This window comes from Bombus pyrosoma, linkage group LG10 (assembly GCF_014825855.1).
Source record: "Bombus pyrosoma isolate SC7728 linkage group LG10, ASM1482585v1, whole genome shotgun sequence".
Classification (NCBI taxonomy): Eukaryota; Metazoa; Arthropoda; class Insecta; order Hymenoptera; family Apidae; genus Bombus; species Bombus pyrosoma.
Window position 1 is genome coordinate 1781025 of NC_057779.1, and position 24504 is coordinate 1805528.

The 24504-nt window shown below is 36.7% G+C and overlaps 1 protein-coding gene across 1 annotated transcript in view; it reads right to left on the bottom strand.

Annotated features, from left to right (window-relative positions):
• Nucleotides 1-2825: 2825 nt before the first annotated feature.
• The window catches only part of LOC122571574, a 48887-nt gene continuing 27208 nt past the window's right edge, over nucleotides 2826-24504 (bottom strand). Inside the window, exons 8-19 of the mRNA XM_043735504.1 lie at nucleotides 21430-21556; nucleotides 19744-19895; nucleotides 18679-18877; nucleotides 17977-18129; nucleotides 13072-13368; nucleotides 12619-12760; nucleotides 12388-12539; nucleotides 12007-12196; nucleotides 11771-11924; nucleotides 11568-11691; nucleotides 11339-11487; nucleotides 2826-10988 (exon numbers count right to left, since the gene is read on the bottom strand). Of these exons, the coding sequence (XP_043591439.1) occupies nucleotides 10800-10988; nucleotides 11339-11487; nucleotides 11568-11691; nucleotides 11771-11924; nucleotides 12007-12196; nucleotides 12388-12539; nucleotides 12619-12760; nucleotides 13072-13368; nucleotides 17977-18129; nucleotides 18679-18877; nucleotides 19744-19895; nucleotides 21430-21556 (2028 nt within the window). The 3' untranslated portion in view covers nucleotides 2826-10799. The remainder of the gene's footprint in view (nucleotides 10989-11338; nucleotides 11488-11567; nucleotides 11692-11770; nucleotides 11925-12006; nucleotides 12197-12387; nucleotides 12540-12618; nucleotides 12761-13071; nucleotides 13369-17976; nucleotides 18130-18678; nucleotides 18878-19743; nucleotides 19896-21429; nucleotides 21557-24504) is intronic.

Consider the following 24504-nt stretch of genomic DNA (forward strand, 5'->3'; position numbering starts at 1 on the left):
CCATTCTAAAATCTGGTACCTTGATTTTTGTTCTTGTTGCTTGTTTATAAAATATTGTCGCATTTGAAATTCATGTATTTAACAGTAACTCTAAGAGGGTTTTTCTATGTGGTGTAGAATACGCTATCATTTGATCTGATAAATCTACAGCACATTTTCCTCTATTGTAATCTTCCACTACCATTGGTGCATCACAAACATAATATTTTTTGCGGACCTCTACCATTTCAGCCGAATGTTTCGTCGAAATTATAAAAATAATCGTAATAATGTTTACTAATATCTTCTACACGTACAATATACTCTGGACGTTTTGCTTACGACGAAATAACGAATGCGAATGGTTTGTTGAAATAAACGAAGCCCTGTTATAATATGTCGCTATCAACTGTTACCAAGGCGCCACCGTGGTCACCCGTGATCACCTTATAAGATGAACGGTCGATTGGGGAAGAATGTTGTCTTACATCGTCAATTTATTATTATTTTGCCATTACATGATTTGGATAATAAAAATACTCCCGTGACGCCCTGAGCGAAACATGTGATGTCGGTGTGACAGTCAAAATGTTGACATATATTTTGATAAAGATAAGTGTCTTATAAATACGCGTTAATAAGATTCTACGTTTGTGACTGGGTTCTGATTTTAATTTCATATAGGAAGGTTTATAAAAGAGTTTCAGTCAAGGATTCTTCGTTTGTTTTGACTTGTTCCTATTCTTTCGAAACATCTCGAAATTTCAATGAATTTTTACGATCTCTCGTTCGTGCCGGGATCGCCAAATCAATTTTGGACGAGGAAGATTTATTTTTTTTTAATCGCTTCGTTGATAGCTTCCTAATTGAAATTTTCGTGATTTTTCCTTTCCATTTGGAATTTCAAATGAAGTTTAAAGTAGGCAGGTTGATTAACACTAGAAATACCACACCAGTCGAATCCACTGGCTTTACAATTTTATTTTAAAATTCCTACTTTATGTTATATCTTTTTCCCGCAATGATGTAATGACTTTCGCAACTATAACTAAAAGAATAATAAAATGAATTTTATTTTATTTTTTATTCATTCAAACTAGAAATAATTTTGTATCAAGGCTACTTATACCAATGCCAATCAAAGTGACTGGTACTTGTCAAAGTGTAAAAGAGTCCTGCAATCTATTTATCGAACTCCAATTAACCAGTTTCCTCGTTTTGTACAACTTGCCACACGTTTTTAAAATTTTTCCTGCCTATCATTCTATATGATGATATCAGTTATCAGGAAAATTCCGGATCGATCGCTAGATCGCTAGATGCTAACACTAAAAATACCACACCAGTCAATATGACTGGTTTTACAATTTTATAAATATGTCAACCCTCATTTAAGGATGCCAGATGGATTAATAACACCAAAAATGTACTACATAACATGGAATTCCTTCTGTGAGAAAGTAATAAATCAATAAATATAAAAATATTCTATTATTATGTATTTTTTAAAAACCAGTTATTTTGACTGGATTTGGTAGAAATAGCTTCGTGTTGATTATCGCTAGTTCTAGTGTTAAATGTATCAAATTCAGAGTGAGAGAATTGAACTTCTGAGTAAATTGATCCATTCATAGTCTTTCGAATTGAACTTTCCATTTTTGCTTAGATTTCTAAATTAAATTTGAAGTAAACTTTTTTGAATGAAATTTCCGTTATTCCATCGACAGTCTTTCAGTCGAATTTGAAAGTCCTTAGAACAATAATTCGAGACAAATATCCAAGCAAATGTGCGTGAGCGCACGTTTCCGCCTGGTTGTTTTAGGAGCACGCCGCACGGATTTCACGCGGATAGGTTTCAAATCGCGGCAAATCCCATCTCGTGCATCGTTCGCTCTGGATTTTCGCCCCATTATCCCGGAGGACTCGACGATCCTGTGCGATGAATGGAACCCTTCGTTTCACGATCCTCAACCAGTTACATCCTGCTACGTTGGATAGGAAGGCAAAACGGTGTGTAATCACTGTCGTCGGATTACGGTGATACTATTCCTCGAAGAATGACACGCTGCACGAATCCCTTCGTCCTTTTTCTGGATTACGCGAATACGGCGCGACGTTGATACGTTTTAGTTTGATTCTCGTGAAAAAGGAAATCAGCTTGTGCGGATAGAGGAGGATCATGAAGAATTGAGGAAGTCGAGTGAATGTAGATTGACTCGAAACTTGTTGAACGATAGCGTATTGAAGGTAGAAAATAAATAGTTTATTATTATTCCTTCTTTCTTTTTTTTCTTTTCCCTTTTTTTTTTTATAATTGATAGTTTTCTTAAGCGATAATGTGTAATACGATTTATTAGGGGCTGTAATAGTTCGAATAGGCTGAACGGCACTAGGGTACAATGTCTGACATCTGGGCATTGAAGAGGCCAGTTCTTGAGGAGTTATCCACTGAACTCTGAGCGAGCGAATGGTTTTTGATTACCGACATTCGGTAATTTTATTCATTTCCTCTGATTTTCTATTTGGATGTAAAATCAAAGATACGAATAACAAATATGCAATAAAGATTATAAAAATAATAATGTTTGATTTACAATTATTTGACAAATAATGCATCAACATTCTGTCCGCTTACCACGAAGGATAAAATGATTGCTATTTTCGATTGTGTAGCTGCACGATGACATCGCAGCCGGCAATACACTTTCACTTATCAATTCAATTTATCAAAAATATATTTGTAATAACATATATAATAATATTGAATATTCTTAAAACTTCTAAAAGAAAGAAATAAAATATTTCTCAGAAAAATAAAGACTGGGATATATGTGAAAAAAGTTTGCTACTCTTAATACATAATTTATTTCTCAACACGAATTTTCCATAAATATATCATATATCAACATTCATCATAGATATAGTGTTTTTCTTGCATAACTTGCATAGTAGTATTCTCTTACAGCACATACATCTTTGTCTTATCTCTTATTATGTTTTTTGTATTCTTATTCTTCTGTTTTTGTTTCTTTGTAGTATAATTCTTTGTACCGATCCGAGTTGCACTTACGAGCTCATAGCGCGCACCTGCCGTACCATTCTCCTTAACGACGAAATCCATTTTTGCAGATCGAAACACTCTTCCGGTATAATCGAAAATATCGACTTATCCCGTTCCATTTCTTTCCTTTCCATTTTACACGATATGCCCGGATATGTCTGGCAAAAAGTCACTTGTTTTATTGTCTTTTGTACTTTGAAACTAATCAATTTTCCTCGCATTCAATCTGCAAAAATATATTCCTCCTCTTCTTGCATCTTTTCGAAAGAACTTCAACGTCTCATCGCAGCCCTTAAAAGCTATCATTAAATAAAGTCACGTTAATATTGTCACGAGTGAAATTTTATCCAACCACGTCTTTTTTTTTCTGTGTTTTAGAAATTGATAATACGAGAGAAATGGAATTTTCATTAAATCGTTTCCAGTGAGTATAAATAACATTGCGATGATCCTATCGATGGACGATAATATTACAACAAAATTCGTGCGGGCTGAAATGTCACGCATGATAGCCTTTAAGGGTTTCGATTCTCTGATATATAAAATTGCATACGAGTAGAGTAATTCCACTTGAAGAATTACAGTCGAATGAAATTAATCTTCTGCTGTCGTTAATCTGAAATTATCACAACGCAGATTAATTTTGGGAATTAAAATTTCAAATGAGAATATTTTTTAATAATTTCAGAGAGCAGAATGTTACAAAGTGGGAACGAGTAAGCTCGTTCCTATTATAAATTCTGTATCGCGCGGCCCACGCGAATGTTCCGACATCATAAATTCCTTTACTTTCCTTACTCTCCTTCTTCTTTACTTCCCCCCGCCCCCCGTCTCGTTTTCTTGTTTGTTCTCGCGGTTTAAAACGCGAGACCGCTGCAGGTAGATGCATCTTCATATAGTTTAGATATACTGCTAATCGACACGCTACAACTCTCGGCCAGCAAGAGTTCATTTCACATTATTTCCTCCTGGTAATCTACTACCATACATTATACATTATATAGTATATGTTACGCTTATATAGATATTTTTTCTCCATTTTCTTCTTTTTTTTTTTTTTTGTTTTTATTTTCTATCTGCTTTTACTTAAGTTTCTGCGGACATTCCAACACACCGATATATGCGTGTATATGTAACAACGCCACTTTTGTTTCTCTTCGCCGTTCTTTTTGAACCGTTCAGAGGCCAGACAGTCATTTCTCACGCGAAAGGCAGTGCAAACATGGAATCTACTGCGTTTTACCTTTCTGTCAGCTTTCAATTTCTCCTTAGACAACCGCGGTAGCCTAACTAATAACGCTGATACGTCTGGCAACACGATCGAAGATTGATATTAATTAACGAAATATTTTACTTCGGGAAATTTGTCAACAAAGCTTCTGAAAGTTCTTCCAGCCTTTTGATCGATTACAGATTCGACCGTCTGACCATCGATTTACCGATTTTTCACGCAAGTTGCGAAATTACGTAAACACAGAATGCCTCGACGTTATTCTTATACAACGCTGATACATTAGAAGAAAGCTGTTGTAATTCGTCGCAAAGTAAACTGACAGATCTCCGAGACTCTCCGGATCTTCTTTCGAATTCATTAAAGAAATTTCATTTTGACGATTTTCTCGGTAACTGTATATTTTATCGGGAGAAGACTCGTGTCAGCGAAGCCCGAAACTAACGATCGGCCGATTCGAGCGATCGATGGCAATGACTGTCCCGGTTCCTCGTTAATGATAATTAGAAATCTAACGGTACAACACTGGCCTAAGGTCTATGTACCAATCACAGCGACACAGAACGCGTGGAATGTTTACCTACGTTTAGAGTCAACGTTAATCTAGCTGCGTATATTATAAATATACGTATGTGTCTGTGTATACATTAGTTATGTATGTACATCTACGTGTAACATATACAACATACAAACATCGCTTATGATTTAATTAAAATCCTTTGAACGAGTCAAAAGATACTCTTTCTCTCTGGCTATAGAATTATTTCATCTTGTAATTAATTCTTCAAACATTCTGCAAACATTAGCGGTTTCTTCTTTTTATTTTTCATTTTTTCTCCTTTTTTTCTTTTAATATATATTTTTTTATATGTATATATATATATATATATATGTTTGTGTATATGTATTTGGTATATCGACCACTGATTGTACGATTAGGATTTGTGTCGGGCACAACAAGCAATCACATTTAGACATCCCCGCGTTGTATTCGCCTGTTTCATCTCTTTTATATTATCAACTATGGAGTATTGGGATCGTGTTAAAAAAGTTAATTCTCTTGATATTCTTCGCTATGATTGTTCTTCGGTGTCGTTGTTAGCTGTTTCATCGAGGACCCGATCGAATAGAACGCGGGGCGAGATACGTAGCATATAAATGCGCCGTTAGCACGCGACTAATTAGGCGTGTGTTACACGTGTACTTAAATCTAATTCTCCTGCTTGCAAAACGTTTCCACAGAGAATTTCTATTATTTTCTTTTGAAACGGCTTGCTGGTATTTTTGACAACGACTGCTCTTGAGATCTTGCAATGACAAGGAAGTTTTGACGGTACAGTTTCGTAATAAAAAAAAAAAAAAAAAGAAAAAATTTGTATCACGCGCAACGTTTTCTTCGAATTAAAAAAGCACGTATTTTGATAAAATTCTACGATTAGAAATTGTCGCATGTATTTGATATTTAATGTAGTAATAATGATTCGATAAATTCCTAGTAATCCTGGAAACTTCCTTTCGGAGGAAGATCACAGAGCAACTTTTCCGCTACACGATCCGCTAAACCCAAATCGAATCGCGTTAGTATATTAGTCTATCCAATTATATCCTCCTCCCACGTCATTTACTTTCGTTAAAATAATCCTATTACACCTGGTTTATCCTTCGAAACTTCGAATTGACGTATAATTTACCCGATACGGATTTAGCCGATCGTCGATTCGATAAGTAATTATACAGTGACGTATTTATTATAACAACGTTCAAGCTCAAACGACGATTGTATGGATGCGCTGGTAACTATCCTCGCTCTTTCATGAATCTTAAAATTTACATATTTTAATTATTCCTCTTTTATGGTACACATCTGTCACGACAACATTTTTCTCTCTTTCCTTAAGCTAAGTTTCCTTATCGTTTAGACATTTCATTTTTTCTTACATCTTATACTCCGATGTTAGACGGCTCGAGTGTAAATCGTTCAAGATCGGAATATGTTTGTACAAATACGTTTACAGCGTGTTTAGGTGTGAGTGTGTATAAGTATACCATTTTCGCTTAGATAGCTTAGAATAATCTTATCGTAGATAGTTATCTCATTTTTTTCCTTTTCCTAGCTTTGTAATTATCGTAATTAATAGGATTACTTCGCTAATCGAAACATTGACTTCACAGGAGTAGTTACACAGTTTCGTGATATCTGTCGAAGACTTTCCTCTCGAGTCTTCTTCTAAGGAAGAAGTTTTCTTCCTTAGGGGGACATCGGTTATTTTGTGCGCAGCAAATTCGCGACAACCTCGAGTATTTCGAAATTAATCGATCTGGGAATTTAATCACAAAAAAAAGACAGGAGAAAAGCTTATCGACCAAATGTTCGTAAAATAAAAATTTCTGTATTCCAAACGAAGTCTACATGGAGTTGAGAAAGTAAGCGGAAACGAAGAAAAGAATTTCAAGAAATATAGAAAGATTCTAGCAATTAGAAGATTAGTGAAGTTTCAGAAAAATTAGAAAAATTCTAAAGGAATGTTAATAAAACCAGTGGAAGTCCAAGAGAATCGGGAAGATTATTAAAAAAACCTGTAAAAGTTGCAAGAAAGGATGCGTTTTCTTGTTTCTTTCTTAATTTAAACAAATGTGAGAAACCATAGAAAATGAGGGGAAACGTGATCTACTCGAAGATTTCACGGTACCTAACAAGTACAAACATTACAGCCGTCTTGCCTACGATACATCTACTCCTAAATTGACTACGATTATTGACTCGTAACGTTTGTCGCGTAAAAAACCTCTAAAATCATTCAATGAAACAAGGACTCTCACGATTCTCACGTTCCGCATGATCTACGCGCGTATCTTTTTCTCTTTTTTCGCTTTCTCTCGTCGTTTCTCTTGGCATTCTTCTACCCACGTCGATAAAAAAATATATAAAAATCCATCGTGCGAAACACGTTTCGTCTCAAAGGAAATATACGATCTTTTTTCTTCTTTGGTGCCGGGCCACCAACTAAACCGAGCGATATCGTTTCTGTAAAATAGATTTGTAAGTTCTCTTAACCACCTGCTTACACGTTAATTTATTTATAGACTTACGTATAAGTGTCGATTTCATGTACAAACCGCCACCTCATCACAATAGTTGAAGACGAGATTCGAAAACTGCCATTTGATATGAAATCTAAGAGAAAGGAGAAACACAGAAGCTACTTTTTTTTAGATGCAAAGCAAAAGTACTTTCTACGTGCTGTTTATCGTAAAACTTTGCATCATCCGCTCTCAAATCTATCGTACTGCGAACGTTTCTAAATTATTGTACGAAATCAAGCGTCCCTCTACTCGATTTAGAAAAATATCCTCGTCAAGAAAACGTTCTAACATTCCTGATTGTCCTGTTTGATTTTTAACTTCGCCATTTTACGTTTTACGTATTTTCTCTTTCGGCTTCATGTACGAGCTAACCAAAGCTTATGAAAGTAGCAGCGAGTAGTGAGACTGCATATGACAATGGGCAAACGCTTATTTTACAAGTTTCCTCTTAGTCAGACAGTAGCGGATATTTTAAACTAATGTTTTAAATTAATTCACCGATTTAACTAGAAAAAAATCGAGCTATAATATTTGGAAACCGAGGCAGTACTTCTTTAACATTGAATAGAATCTGGCAATGGAGAAACGAATTGTTGAGAAACATTCGAAAATCAAAGATTAAATGCTGACTCAGTTTAGATCTAGCGTTTCTTAAATTTTAAACTATCATCTTGCTCAACGACTACATCGTTGATACACGTTGCACGAGAGAATTGTTCAACGATCACATGCATATATCTGCTGGCTTACCGAGTTAAATTATATCCTAACGAGCTTACGAGCTAATTTATTGTCCATTCTGGAACATTTCCTAATATTATTTATTGTCTGCTCACACAGTATTGTCGGTTATTATTAAATGTTACATTATTCCTCGCTTAAAACTACCTGTTGTCTGGATACTAAGGAAGACTTTTATCCTCTAACGCGTCTTAGGGATGAAAAGTGAGCATTTCATTCGAGAAAAGGAACCGTTCGAATGATTACGAAACGAGAGCAAGCGTCGTTACTTCCGGAAACGGCGGAGCAGAAACACGTGGAAGCATCCTTTTACCTAGCGACGGTAAAACGTTCTCCATTTTATACAAACTGAAACCTCTATAGATAAATTGTCCCTTACGAAATATCTATGAAAAAATTCACGTAAAAAACAAGCTTCGTATTTCGAACAGTACAAAAAGTATCCCCGATGGAGAGAGAAAGACGGATAAGAAAATGGCGCTACGAAAAAACGAGGTCGATTATTGTCCTGACCAACAATACCGCTATTCTTATCGCTTAGAAAAAGTCTAAGTCAATTAGTAAGGCTCCTAGATTTTCTTCTCATAAACAATATACATATCAAGTACAAAGTATACTCGTTTTTAAAAACTATGTTCACTTCTTTTTTTTTTTTATCTTCGTCTCATCTGGGTGCAGATCAAAAAAGTGCTGGTGCAGAGTATTGTCCCTAGAATTCAGTCAACATGTGTTAATCTAACGTCTAAGCTAGCCGAGTGCTCTAATGAATTACTACAAGCAGCGTTGTATCAGTTATAATATCAGATACTATTTTTGCTTATGCTTCGAATGCTTTCACTATGAATCAATGCCTTCGAAGCACGGGCTGGAGATTAGTATAGTTAGTACGTATATTAGTCAAGCTTTAAACAGGGAGCTGAGAAAATTAAATTGAAAATTACAGATATTATAATGTTAGAAGTTAAAATCAGGAAATAATGCTTCCTCTAATTTCTCAAAGATTAAGAAAAGCAAAATGATTGTTAAATTTTGCGACATCGGTAGATTGAAATCGCTGCAAAGACATTTTGCTAGATTATTGACTATGAAACAAGTTTCATTAAAAATAACTGAACCTAACGATTGAATCGAACTCAGCTCCGATCCTAACGCTTACATATTCTATCTTTGCATACGTATTTATGTATGTTTCTTCTGTCTATACTTACACATGTGAGTTACATTACTATATAATTAATACACGCAACGCTAAACACGTATACATATTATAATTTACATCTACGTTAACAAACATACACCTTAGATTAACCATATCGATAATACTCTAAAGTAGACTCTTATAGTTAAACGAAACGTTTATTACGAATGCACTGATGCATCTCATGCAGTGTGTGCATAGTATTTTACCTACGTTGGGTGTGCGTTTGTAAAACTCGTACAAAAGTATCCGTAGCAATTTTTTAAAAGCAGAAGCGATCGTGTCTTAATTCATCTTGCATCTTTTGTAAAGAAATCACGATCCGTTTGTTCATTTTACGATCATTTTTTATTGCCACAGTTTCCAAATTTACCATCGAACAGAGACGTTCTTTAGTAAAACGCACACCCATTGAATTATCGACCACTTGGTGGCACGTACGCGGTTCCTCGAAAAACCGACGGTGATAGAAAATTTTCTTTCTTATCTCTTTCTTTTCTGTAATTATTTTGTCGCATCTGATGCAGAATTTTGACCGCCTCCAACTTCGACGGGAAGTTTGCGCACACTTTCGCTTAACTTACTTCGATTTTGGTTTTTCTTTTTTCAAAGTAGAAGCGGCCGTTGACTTTCTAGAAAATGGCGACGAGAGCTCGTTGTCTGAAGCTTTCTTCCTCCTTAGTATGTTTCCGCTTATTTCACCTTTGCTTTTGCATTCTTACCTAAATTTCTTATCGTTAAAGTGTAAAAGAAGCTTTTAGAAATTGATCAACGTAGAATCGAAATTTGTCGACGTTTGTCTATGTTGAAGTTTCAAAGTACCCTCTGCATAGAAATGGAAATAGAATGCAAAAGTCTAAATTCATTGCTTAAAGCTATTGTCGTAGGAAATCGGAAAGATACGAAACCGTTGTTTAATCTACGTCAACCAACTTCCTACTTTGACTCTGAACTTTGTTTAAATAATCGTACATGGATTATTAGAACTTGATCACATTTGCATTCATCCTTAATGTCGTCAGATTTATTGTCATTTAGAGAGAATGTCAGGAGTTCATGGTAAAAATACTTGTTGAAAGGAGCAAGTTTCATAGCTAAACGGAATACGAAGACTTTGAACTGTCTGTCACGGCGTCTGTCGTAATTGAGATTGTATCGTCTTTATAGAGAAAGATATTCTCGAAAGATTCACCAGTGTACAATGTTTCAAAATGTGCTATTCAAAAGGGAATTTGTATCAATATGTTCACATTTTGTGCTGGTAATAAAGTAGAATCTTTATAAGCTAACAGATCAACACAAACGGCTGGAATAATCGCGTCTACCTAAGTGTATAATTACTAATACCTTCAAAATACTTTTTCATGACACCTAACAAAGTTCTTTAGTTTCTTGACTAGACTTATTGTCATTCAAATTATTGTCTTAACTAAATACCTGAATACTTCTTCGGTGAATGACTCCTATTAGCGCGAGTCATCGTCGTCCCGATCTTTATTCTTTAATTAGCCCATACCTATGTCAGAGTACTTGGCCATCTCACTGCGAATCCAGGGCACGTACTTTGGCACATAAGCGTACACCCCTGGTAGTTTCGGGTGAGCACACATTATACCCCAACTAACTATTCCACCTACGAACCATTTCTCTTTGTCGTGCTCGTCTTGGCACAGCAGAGGACCTCCGGAATCGCCCTATTAATTAAAAGGGAAAATTTGCTTAAAACTCTGACTTTAACGCTAGGACTATCAACAATCAAGATTTCTACCGAAGAAATCAAACGGAGTTTTCCATAAAATTTTCATCAAGGAAATCGAAATGAAACGTATATGAAACGATATGCGTATAAAGCAAGGAAAAAGATAAATTTTTATCTACGTATTTTACGAAACAAAATCATTTAAATTTCCAAAAGAGCACTGTTGTAAAATCTTACTGTTGCTGTAAGCAATCATAGCTGTGGTAGTTCTAGTGTTAAAGATCGAAGTCGAAATTTTCATTTGGAGAAAAATTTCATTTTCAATTGTAGAATTTCCAAACTTACCTGGCACGCATCTTTCCCTCCATCCGGATATCCAGCACATATCATTCCATCGGTGACGTTCAATTCCTTGTACGTGATCCACAGATTACAAACTTCTCTGTTTAAGACTGGAACTTGAACTTCGTTCACAGCTAGCTCGTATTCAGAAGCTACATACAAATTGATTTCGTTAAAATTCTCGTATAATTTTAACAGTCGACACTTTACACTGTTAAGACGTATTACATACAGTCAGTATCGTTTTTCTTTCCCCAGCCAATCACAGTGCACAGTGTTCCAGGTATTAGATGGGTATCAGCTGTTGGCAGACAGACTGGTCTTAGATGTTCGTGAAACTGGACTCGTTTTTCCAACTAAAAATAATTGCAGACAAATTTTCCTTAAATAATTATTTCAAAGATATAAATTAAAGTCATATTAATTAGTATATACCTGAAAAAGAGCCACGTCGTTGTCCTGAGCGACACCTACATTGTAGTCTGGATGAGGAACGACTCTTTTCACTTTAAGCTTCTGACCAAGGTAAGTGTGCGAATGTCTTCTAGTAATCCCCAGTTGTATCGTCCATCCAGTTATATCAGTGTAACTGGTAAAACAACATTTCGTTATTTTCTCTATGGTAAGTTCAAGTTCCTTAGAAAAATTGAGAAAGGTGTGTGATGACTAACTTTCCCACGCAATGAGACGCAGTGAGAACCCACTGATCTGCGATCAGAACCCCAGCGCAGTAGAAGATCTGTTCAGGACCTCCAAGAAGAGCTGCTAGAAAAGGCCAATCACCAGGAGCTGATTCTACACCACCTACGATTCTCGTTTTCGCTTTCACGTGCCCATAAACCGTGTTTCTCCGTCCACAAGCTGAATAAAATTTATAAATTTGCAATAATTAAACGTATAGCTCGTTAACAGGTCCCAGATTTTTACTCCAATTTTTTTGCATGTTAAAAATTATAACGAACTATAATTCGTTTATATAATTCATTTTGGATACTTCATGCATAAAAGATCATGGTCTACTACTCATTAATACGTCGTTGAAAGTAGCGTACCATATTCTGAACAAGTTAATTCAGCAGTTGGATAGGCTTCTTGATCCGTGATACATTCTTGAAATTCTTTTAGAAGGTTCGTCCGGCGTGCCTTAGATTCTCTTTGAGTAAGATTCATACCTTGCGCCATCAACCTGGATGAAAGCGGCGCCCTAAAACGATTTAGTGACAGATATTTGTCTTTCGTCTGACAAGATAATATAATGGATATTTTATTGCGAATGTTCTTACGTGTATCCGAGCATGGAGCAGATGGTTTTAGCGGTATTCGAATCCCAGTAAGGGATACAGGCTGGCATGAACTTGCCCATCTCTGCGTGGTATACCTCCAGCCTTCCTTCACCCACGTCACCGTTTCTTTGACTCAGTCTCACTGGCAAAATATTAAAAAAAGATATAGACCTCGTAATGATATTTAGTGGGCGAACACAATTTCTGCGTTTATAAAATTGTGCATAATTATTTGCAGTCTAATTATTACATTATAGGATAAGTGTAACATATAATTTATTTTTATATGTCTAATATATAATTTTACTAAAAAATGACTCGTCTCCAAATAATTTAACGCTATCTCTCAGCTTCTATTTTCCTCTTATCTATTAACCCTTAACTGTTACCTATCAAATATTCTACTTCAAATAAAACAATTACCCTCATCTACAACAAAAATGCTTCACTTACAGCAATATCGCTCATCCTGACCCCAAGGACAATCCATCTCTCCGTTGCAGATGTGGTTAGCCGACATGCACCTTCTTTCCCCGCAGTGCAAAGCAGACTTGAACATGGTGTTCATCGCCAGGATGGGTTTCTTCATGATCTTTGTGCTGTTGACGGAGGAAGACGAAGAGGAAGAGGATGCTGCACACTCGCCGCATTCAGTCTCGTCGCTGTGATCCGCACAATCCAAGTAGCCGTCGCATCGCCAGTCAACCGGAATGCATCTGGTGCCATCGCATTGGAACCCACTGGTGCATACTGTGCAACGCGTGCATCAAGAAATGACTAACGGTACAGTTCTCTTCTACATACTACGTACACTCGCGTTTCTCCTTCGTTTCTGTATTTTATTTCCAATTTTTTTCATCTTGTTTTTTACGTTTTCCCCTGTACAGAGTTTTCGATGGTCTCGTAATGGAAGAGGAACAGATGAAACGTGAAAATGTAAAAAAATTGAAAGAATAGAGGATCAGAGAATGCATGATAAATGGCTGTGATTGTCTTCTGGTTGGGGATTTGCTCATTGTGAAGCTGAGGTATTACGGGACGGTATAGTTATCCACTTTTTTTATGTCTTTGTATTGAGATAATTAATGCAGGATCGATAATGTTAATCGTCGATGAGATTTCTAGGTACAAATCTTCCCTCTCGAGCGAGCATTTAAGCTTCTATAATATCACGTAATTTAGAAATTTGATGATTAGGTATGTACATTTTATCAAAATAATTATGAAATTAATCTTCTTAGTTCTGAAATTAAAATTAGAGATTGTAGTTATATCAGTTATAATTTGTATCCTTATAAACAAACAAAATTCCGATTAAATTAGAGCGTTAGTTATTAGTTATTCAATCCTTAAAAGGATTTTTATCAATTTACTTAAATATAGAATCATTTCTTTTAATTTGTCAGCTTCTTTGTAAGGAACTTCAATTATCGTAATTCCCGTAGTAATTAAAATTAGAAGCAACTTAAAATACACCATGAGAATATACTCGTATCAAGGCAAATATAATATCAAAGGTCTATTTAGCGAGTTAAATTTGTTCATGTTCTGGTTCTAGCAGCCATGAATCTTTCCAGCGTATTTAAACATCGGTTTCCTCGTTGCAAAACGACGAAGATGTCGCGTTCACGGCTCTTTGATAAATGTTTATTCACCGCAAGTATATCGTGACGCTCGTTTAAGATACATGTACATAGTCTCTCGAAGCGAACTCCATAAAGCAGGCCAGCGTCGAAAATCGCCCATAGCGCGATCGTTTAATATAGATTTTGCAATTAAGTTTCCATTAGCAGCGGGACACGCGTGCCACGTGGAATCGTAACGCGAGCTGATGCATCCTGATATCAATCGAACATCAATATACGTGACTTCTCGGAAATTTATATTATAAATAATGAATCGTGTACCATTTCTGTAAAATTCATATTTGTTTTACGCATAAAACTACGATGTAATACAGTGGCTTACGAACATTTACCTTAGACAAATTTTATGCATATATTTTACGTGTTATATAAAATATTAAAAAATTTCATTAGTCGCAGTGAGATACAACTTTAACGACTATTCAAATACCTATTTAAAATACCAAAGTCAAATACCATAATGATATACGACTTTAATCCTCGGTTGTTACATTTGTTTCACGAATTTCGGTTGTCACATTGAATCAGATAGACTCTGTTCAATTTGCAAATAGTTGTTCAAAAAATTGCAGTAACATCGGATCGAAAAAATGTGGGAATATACTTTAAACCTCTTAGAGCGTGTTTCAGTAAAAAAGAGGTTAACAAACAAAACGACATCGTTAAAAAGAAATCTTTTTTCATCTGTAAGTTTCGAAAACGAACATCTTTATGAGACAATGCTATATCTTTTTTACGTTGTTACATTTCTCGCTTAAAATTGAGATGGTGCTTTTAAGATGTCATACTCTGAGCTATAATACTCTAAAAAATAGCTATTCAATGCATGTTTCAAGAAAGATATTTATTTGACATATTGAAGAAGAGCAAATTCTCATCGACCGAGGATTAACGAAAATTTAAATATCTTCAATGAAAATTCAAATACCTATAATACAGATAATATATTCATAATATGCCTGTTAACACTCAAGAGTTCAACTGCCAGATCAAATATTTCAAATTCCATTTAAAAATACTTCGTATTATTAATCTTGATCGTACGAAATTCTTTACAAATCCCTAAGAATAGCCCGTCAAATATAATTTATGTATTCTGATATATGCTAACTAAACCGAGGGGTCGTTGAAAGGGGAAAAAGTGACTGAAAAAAGCACGTCGGTCGACGAGTTTTCGAACGTGGCCGTAAATTCGCGTTGAAGGGCGACGTTCCAAAAGGGATTCTAAATTTCCCCGATATTTCCAGTCGGCGTATAAATAGCTAGGATATAAAGGAGGAAAGTTGTTGGACGTGGAAAAAGGGAAAGAAAAGCAAACGGCGCCGAAGCGTTAGAAATCACGACAGAAGGAATCGAATGGGGTGACCCTGTAATCAGGGCGCAATTTAATTTTAATTAACCGCGAACGCAAATGAATCAGTTTATCAGACAGCGAGAGAATCGATCGTCGATTGCATTCTGTCGATCGATAACAAAACTTTCCAGCACTTTCCTTCGGCCCTGGCTCCATTCACCGATTGCAACGTGTACCTTGGACCAGCGATCGTTTAACCTCCCGATTGTCGGTCGGAACGTCCGACCAAAATCAACTTCTACTACTGAACGGAGAGGCAGCCGCGGTAGGAAGTTGTTCTCTCGTTTGTTGGAACCTTTTCGAGGGGAATTCTGTTGACTGTGAAAAGGGGATTGTTATAAGTTTCCGTTTTATAAAGAGTCAAATTTATCGAGGTAGAAAAGCGATAAGTTGGAGCCAGAGGTCCTACATTTTTATATATTTTATATTCAATATTAGGTTGTAGCGCGTGAAATGTCCAATTTCACGATGAACTGAACATATAATACCTCGGCTATAAAAAGTATTTGCATATACCTTTGTCTTCTAATGCACTTCTTTCATGACGATATTAAATCAATTTTATTTTACATCAATTTAGCTGCAAATTTTCCGCAATTAAATACCATCACTCTTTAGCCTCGTATCCACAAACATTCTAAGAACCTACATTTCCTTCACATTTTCCACGAAGGAACCTATTCGATAAAATCACAAGTAAGTCGATTTCTCCTTTGTCCAAGTTCGGTTTATGCGCGCGATAAACACAACGATGTTCGAATCGAATTACGCCTGACTAGTGATGCGTAATTTCACTTGGATCCGTTTGGCAAACCGAAGATGGTCGACATACTCTGTATTTACTCGATCGGACGAAGCTAAGAATCACCGAGGATGTAATTAAATGGAACCACAGGAACGATTAAGAAAACCGAATTGCTTCGGGACGATTGGTGGATAAACGCGGCTTTCCGGGAACACGACGAATGGTCAACAATGGAGACCATTTCGCGGCAAACAAAAGAGCTGTACACGTGGATGAACGCGCGAACAATGAACATAGGTTCAGCAGGTTAGTCGGCAATTAGTCCGGTTTCATCTCTATGCCGAGGGATTGCTTAAACAAAAGACGAACAACGAAGTCGCGTAAATATTTCCGGTCCCTCATTGTTCCGGCAACTACGAGGCGTTGGTGGATGAGATTCGAAAGTAGTTTTGTGATTTGCAGAGCGTTGTTCGCAGCGATCGATTTATTATCATTGTTTAAAACCATGGTTTTGTAACTTGATAGAATTTTCTTCTTCTTTTGGCGAAGGAAAATTCATTTGACCTATGTGCGATCAGATTTTTCTTCGCGTAAAACTGATTTCTTAAATGCTTCGATACATCGAATAGAAAAATGATGGATTGCTGTGCTACTTAGGTTGCGTCTTTTATAGAATATTTAACGTAAGATATTATTTAAAAATATCTCTTTCGAAAAAAGAAAATATTTTAAGCGAATAAGATACGTACAATTCACTCTGAATAAAATTTTCAACAAAATAATAACATCAACTTCCCCATATAAAAAAGCACCATAAAGTATTTATTTCAAGATTATCGTCTTACTACACGAACGAATGAATAAAGAATAAAAGCATCGTCTTAAGAAACGTTCAAACGTATTAGTTTGTGAAAAGTTTGCGGTTTGCGAACTCGTTTTCTTAATTCTAACGAGGTAGAGAGTTTCAAGAAGGGCGTGGATGGAGATGGCCGCGTCTTCCCAGCGTTTTATCGTGGGTCGTCTATATTCTAGTCGTCGTCCGGCTGTCTCGGTGAGATTATTTTAATCCCACGATTATCCATCTCTTTATCAAATGCTCGGACTTTATCCTCTAGACTTATCCATGCCAGAGGAACCGAATAAATGGCTATCGAAAATGACGAAACACCCATGGCCGACGGACAAAGAAGTGGTTCGAACCAAGTTCGACTTGCTTCTTTCGCACTTTTATCCGGTTATCGAACTTTTGTATCAACGAAGGATATTGCAAGGTGCGCAAATCGCGATTGGCTTCTTTACTCGAGAATTGTCTTTGAATCACACCTTTAGAAAGCTCAGAAGGTAAGGAATCGACTATAGAAGAAATAAATAGATTTTGATAGATTTGTGATGTGTGTAAATAATAATTGGATGAGAAGTGCAAGAGACTCGAGGAAATGGTATAGAAAAATAAATGGATCTCGGAGAGCGTGCTTCTTCCTTCGAGAATTGACTTCGACTCGGAGCCTTAGGAAGTTCAGAGTATACGGAAATAAGTAGGTTTCGAAGATCGTACGATCTTTGTTAGCGCAATCGAAGAAAATGAGGGTGAAGAGTGTCGTGATAGGACTTACCAGGTCTTTCAGCTCTTCGAGCTGCCTCCAGCACTTCTTGATGCCCCACGCACTCGTCCGGATTGGAATTTTCAGGGAACAGATCGCATTCCAGATACTCCGGCAAAGTCAGGCCGAACACTTCCAGGAAAAACCCACACCGTCTCTTGGTATCTAAAGAGAAAGCAAAATTCCTCGATAAATTTATAATAGACTATGTTTACTAAAACTTACAGGAACTGAATTTCATTACCCAGGGATGCGATTAGTATTCAACACTTCATGAAACAAATAACCTATTTCCATAAATTTATTGATCGTACGGAGGCAGCATAAATAATCACAAATTTTTAATTCAATTAAGAAAGATTACGTTTACAGCATCGGTTGCATCAACGTAATATTAATTCATGGAATTCATTAGCATGACAATGAGCGACTCACATGCAAAATTGTATAGTATAAACTTAGGCGTTTTATTAAAATTATTTGTCAACATGTTATTATTATATGATAGATAGTGTGCAACTATTAACGAACATAGATATGGAACAAACATCATCAAAATCAAATAATTGATGAAAGAAGCCTAGTCATCCAAATATATATAGCCTTCGCTGATCAAACAAAGTAAGTCAAGTCAAGTAATTAACCATCTAAATCGATATTAAATCTGGTCTGACGTGATTTATCTTGAAGAAAGAGAACGAACGGATAACTTACGAAAACAGAGACTACGGCAGGGTCGCACCACGTGGCCCCGAGATCCGCATTTCGGCACAAAAACGCTGCATAGAAAGAGGGCGGCCAATTCGTAGCATTTGACGTCGATCACAGCACCATAAAGCTCTAGCTCGTGCTGGGCGTCGCGTTGCCCAAAATTGCCCATGTAATTCGGGAAGATGGTGAAGTTATACGGGATCTGAAGGAATCAACAACGAAACGGCACACGTAAATGCGTCTGGCTCACTCCATTTTAATTAGAACGTCCCGACGTACCACTTACCTTCACGCGTCGTAACTTGCGAGCAAAATTATCATTCCTATCTCTCTCTTTCTCTCGAGGACTTTTCGTCGAAATTTACAGACACGAGTTGAAATGTTTTCAGTTAAATTACTTAGCCCTCCATAACTTCGCGCGGCTTACAATTTGAAATTATATCAATAGAAGTTCTATTATTTAATTTTACTTTAATCGTATACCACGACGCTCTACATTATTATCGTGTATTATCAGCGTACCGATATCAAATAATCTATTTATCATATTTATTGGTTTCTAGTCTCCAAATCGATGTAAGAATTAATTACAACTTTTGTTCTTACCGGCAAACAAAATTCCGTTACAGAACGGTAATTGTCTGATACAGTAAAAAAATCTTGCAATTTCTGTAAATAATTTGAGAACTTCTTTTTCCTTAATATTATCGTTTCAAATAGCCAAGCATTTAAAACTCTGTTCCCCGAATCGCGATTCGAACGAAAGAAAGATTAGTTTCAACTCCGCGCTGAAGAAAGATTAATTTCAAATATTTGCAAAGTGTGAAACAAACGAAAGAGAAATACCATGAACGCGGAGGAGCAGTCCACGATACCTCGAGCGTCTTCTACATAGTTGAGCATAGATAAAAATACAGCGATCGGACGACACGCGTGACATGCATTGTTTTAATTCGATTCGACGACTCCGGAGAATCTCCTGGACGGATTCCATGCGAGCTTATTGGAAATTATTTCCAAGAAAATCACGCACGGCACGTGGACAATGGTTGAACGTGGGAGGCTTACCTTATGGTACCTGCAGAAGGTCACGATTACGGGCAGACACACTCCTGGCGCCGGATTCCTTTCCTCGGTCATCGCTGGAACTCGTTCCGTGAACGTGACCATGTTCGTGTAGATCGTTTTGTTCTCTACTCGTATAAGCGTCTCTGGATACGCTGTAAACCAAATATTTTTTATCAAATAAAATGATTGTTTTGTACATTTAAGTTGATCCACTAATCGATGTTGTGTTAATGCAACATTTCCTTTTTAATACCTTTTTTTCAGTCAATTTAATATATTGAATTATTTGATTGATTTTTTACGAGTATTATTATTATCACAATTATACGAAGTTTGAAGAAATTGAATTAAATTACATTCTGTCTTTAAATTATGAAAATCTTTCTATCGCAGTCAGCTTCTTGACAATATCTAAATCACGTAATTTATTTTTCGTAATAATTTTACCTTTATGTAACTCTCAATCATTGTTTCACATTTTGGTCGTAAACGTGTCAATATTAATTTATTGAGGACGTCTGCGCATTGTACAAGTACGTACTCTCGTTTCGTTTCGACTGACTCAAGTCCGTGCAATTTATGGACCGCGTCGGGTTTCATACGGATACTTGATAAGCCACGTCGATTATTTCTATTGCGACCCTGCATATACCTACCGTATTTCACAACGTCCCTTAATGATGACTGATTTTCGTATATTTTTCATTATACATTACACATTCTAGTTTTAGCAATCTTCTTGCAATTAAATACGGCTACAACAAGTCAGAGAATCGCTGGTAGAAATTTAATGGAAAGCGAGAATGACAGTGATTTCCATGAAGTAATTGTCGACGCATTATTAATTCATTTTGCAAAACTATTTTATGATTTTTAATTTTATTATAATTATTATAATTGTTAATTTTAGAATTTTTTTGCGAATCATTAAATTAATTCGTAGCAAGCGAAACTGCCCAAAAATCGAGTAGCTTTGAACTTCGAAATGTCTTAGTTTTAAGATCCGACCTTTCATATCCCGTTGGGCGATATTTCACCACGTCTCCTTTGATTAACGCACGTCTAATGGATGCTGCAAGAAAAGTATTGTACGACACGGTTTTCATACGCTCGAGTGCCTTCCGTCATTGTGCACTGCCACGCGCGGCACATTACGAGCCACTCTTTCAGGTACTCGAGCGAAACGTGCAATTTTCTTCCATCGACATTCTCGCGGAATAAACTCAAACTTCTTAAACAAACTGATATTTCCCGAAATTAACGCGATTCCGCTTCACAGTCTTTATTATATCTTCGTTTCCTTTCCATGTTACTGTGTAGATTAAACACTACGACTAATTAAAATTAAACAAAAGAATAACGATGACTGGGAAAAAACCGATAGAAAACAACGGGTGCATTGAAGAAAGTTGCACGCGAAGCCGGTGTTGATGTTTGAAAGCAAGTAGCACGCGGGAACTGGGAGCTCTATTGATCTTTCGCTACCACAAAGCTCCTCGTGCTACGTGCTCGTGCATTATACCACCTAACGTCACCAACATTTACGTTTGTCACCGACGATCGTGCAACAACGTTCCACGTTTCATCGGCAATTCATTGCGATTACACTCGCGTACATGTACGTCGTACCGTTGACAAATGGATACACGATATGTTTTAAGTACGATAAAAATGGTGTCTACTTACACTTGAAGTAAATGGTCAGACCTCCGGCGATGATCAACAACGCGACAGCATTGAAGAATACCTGCACGAATCTGAAGCGCAGGCTGCCGTTAGTCACATAATGTCTGCTAGTCATGTCACTGATTATCTGAAAACGATTTGAGGGAAGCTATTGTAGTTGGCGTTAATGGTTTCGGATTTTTCAAACTTATTTAGGTAGAAGTAATAGAGCTTTAGTTTCTTAGATTAATTCCTATCTATATATTGGTCATAAAAGGCACCGTGATATTAACGATGGTAATTAAAACAACGGTAGTAAACTTTTCTTAAACTTAACCACAACTTTGAAAACTAATTTCTTTACCGAATTTGTGGACAACTTTTTATATATCTTTTTATAAGCAAGCTTTAGCATGAAACATAATTTCATATTAAACTTGTTTAATATGAAATTTCTTACTAATTTTTATTTTGACAACTTGCATCGATACGAAAGTGGCCAAAACAGCGAGATCACTAATTTCCACGATATAAGAAATTGTTCCTAAAAGGATAGAAATTACGAATAGTCTAGAGAATGCTTTATAAATTATCAAATCAATCTCATTCTTTTCAAATCATTATCCTAAGCTTCCCCATTCAATCCTATCGATCATTTCAATCAAATAATCTTCCATAATCCACATATTCAATTTTCATCTACGATCCACGTATCCCAGTTTTCATACAAAAACGAATATCTGGATAGTCATACAAAAAGAGAATGATTTCGATGTGGTGGACTAGAACGACAAGGGAAAGGCTGACTCGTCGTCGCTTACATAACTCTCTGGAAGTATATCGGGTGCACGGATGGAGGGAAATATTAGCCAGCGATGTCGACCGAGCGTACTATGCTCGCAACAGATCCGTGTTTGAGGAGTCAACGCACGCTGACTACATGTTGGTACGCACTAGTCGACCCTCTGGCACCAAATATCGATTATTATTTCCTCACAGTCCTATCGCACCGGCGAACGACAAATTACGTTCGTTGACAAACCCGACTCGCCGAATTCCTCGCCGCTTTTTAACTTCGTTCGACCTCCGTTCCCATGAAATTTCCATTTCGACGCACGAAAAAGCGACCTTGCCATCCTTCACTCGCCGGTAATTACATTAGAAACTTTTTCACAGTCCCGATTTTTTATTTGAAGTGGTTGTGATGTAAAAAATGGTTGGTTTTATAGGTGGGAGGAGCTGGAGGATATTCGACGGGATTAATTTTAACGGTCGTACAAAGAGCTTCATTGGTCTTAATTTTAGTGCAGTAAACGTTTTTGCGTCGTTACTTTTCAATGTCCTTTGATATACGCGGCATAAATGGCATTGGAGTTTTGTAATATCGAGTTCCACTATGTGTGATTCACTATGGGAAACTCATTCGCGATTAAAATGCATTAATTCCATTCTTTATACCCTTCTATAATGCGTAAAACAGTACACGTTAGTACACAAGCAAACAGGCAGAAGAACGCGTTCAGTCGTCACCACTCAGTCATGCCCTAGTCAGACACATTCTAATTAGACACATTTCTTAGACGCATAGCTAGACGATTTCTAGTTTCGATTGTTATGTAAAGTTATATTTATCTGATACCTAAACACTCTTTTCCTATGTATTTATATATTTAGAGTACATAATTCTGAAAAACTTTAGAATCACTTCTCGGTTATATTTAAACCGAATCTGCAACATTGAAGTCAGTTAATTACGTTTATTAATTTTGTCAAACTATCGATCAATGCTACAGACGTCAATAACGATTTCCTTCGTTTGTTTCCTTCACCGTGTGTAAATGCAGCGTCACAATGACATAATAAACATCGCGTTTTTACCTTTCATCGGTACATCTCATTAACGATACGGAAAATTCCATGAAGTCATTTATTTTCAATAAAGCTAATCGACGAAGAGGAGAACGCGAAACGACAAACCAACAAACGAAGCAATTAAAATGGTAGACTGTCGGTTTCATAAACGTTGCATCGACTCGCACCTGTCCTGGAAATTTTCGCGAATATTATCTGGGCTTACTGCTATTTTCGGCGTTAATAACGGCCACCGGTGTTCGATATAAAGTGATATCAGCCTGGGTTCGATACCGGCTCCCAACATTTCCCACCGCTATCGAGCACATAACTCGGAAAGAACACGCGGCCGTTTCTCCGATTCCGAACAAAAGGAACAAATGACGCGAGTTATCGATCCCCATGGAAACGCACGATCCCGCGTTCATTTATTCCGGCCATCGCGTTAACCCGCCGCGATCATCGCCGATATCATTCGCGAAAACACATTGAAATTCCCATATCGAGGCGATTACGTGTGACCTCCATCTCATTCCGTGTTTTAATCACGTTTTAATCTTGTGTTTCGAGAATGATTTTCAATAAAATTACAAAATATCTAAACCTCTTGCATAATAGCTTATCAGACAGTATTTTTTACAAGTCAAATATTCAGCTGAGTTTGAAACTTGGCAACACTCGTAGAATTTCGACGTTGGTAAAGAACTTATCCAATTTAACTTTTTACTAAATTTATGCAAGAGGGATTATTAGACGCGGAAATTTGTAACTTATGGCTCATAAAATATCACTAACAATATAGAAACCAATTTTGACCCTCAACTGATGTCAACGAACGATACGAGCAGCACACAACAATCTAATTTAACTTGCTTAATTCCACAATATTTCATGTTAATTTGTACTTTGTGTCTTCCCATTCCCATGAGGATCGATGGGCGCTCGAAACGCGAATTAAAATTAAAGTAATGTAACTGAAATCCAGGCCGAAGTTTTACAATTACTCATGACCCAAGTTATCCATGCCAAGTAATTCATACCAAGTTGCCCGCTCGAAGTTTAAATATGATATTTCAAGATTAAACAGATGATCTATTTACTTCACTCTACTATAGAGCTTAACCAAAAGGGCCACAGAAGTAGTAAACGACAAACTTTCATCATCTTCGATCCTTCGGCAATTCAATCTCCGCGCAACCAGGGCCAGCTTCCGGGTGATCAATTAAACCGAATTGACTTCAAACG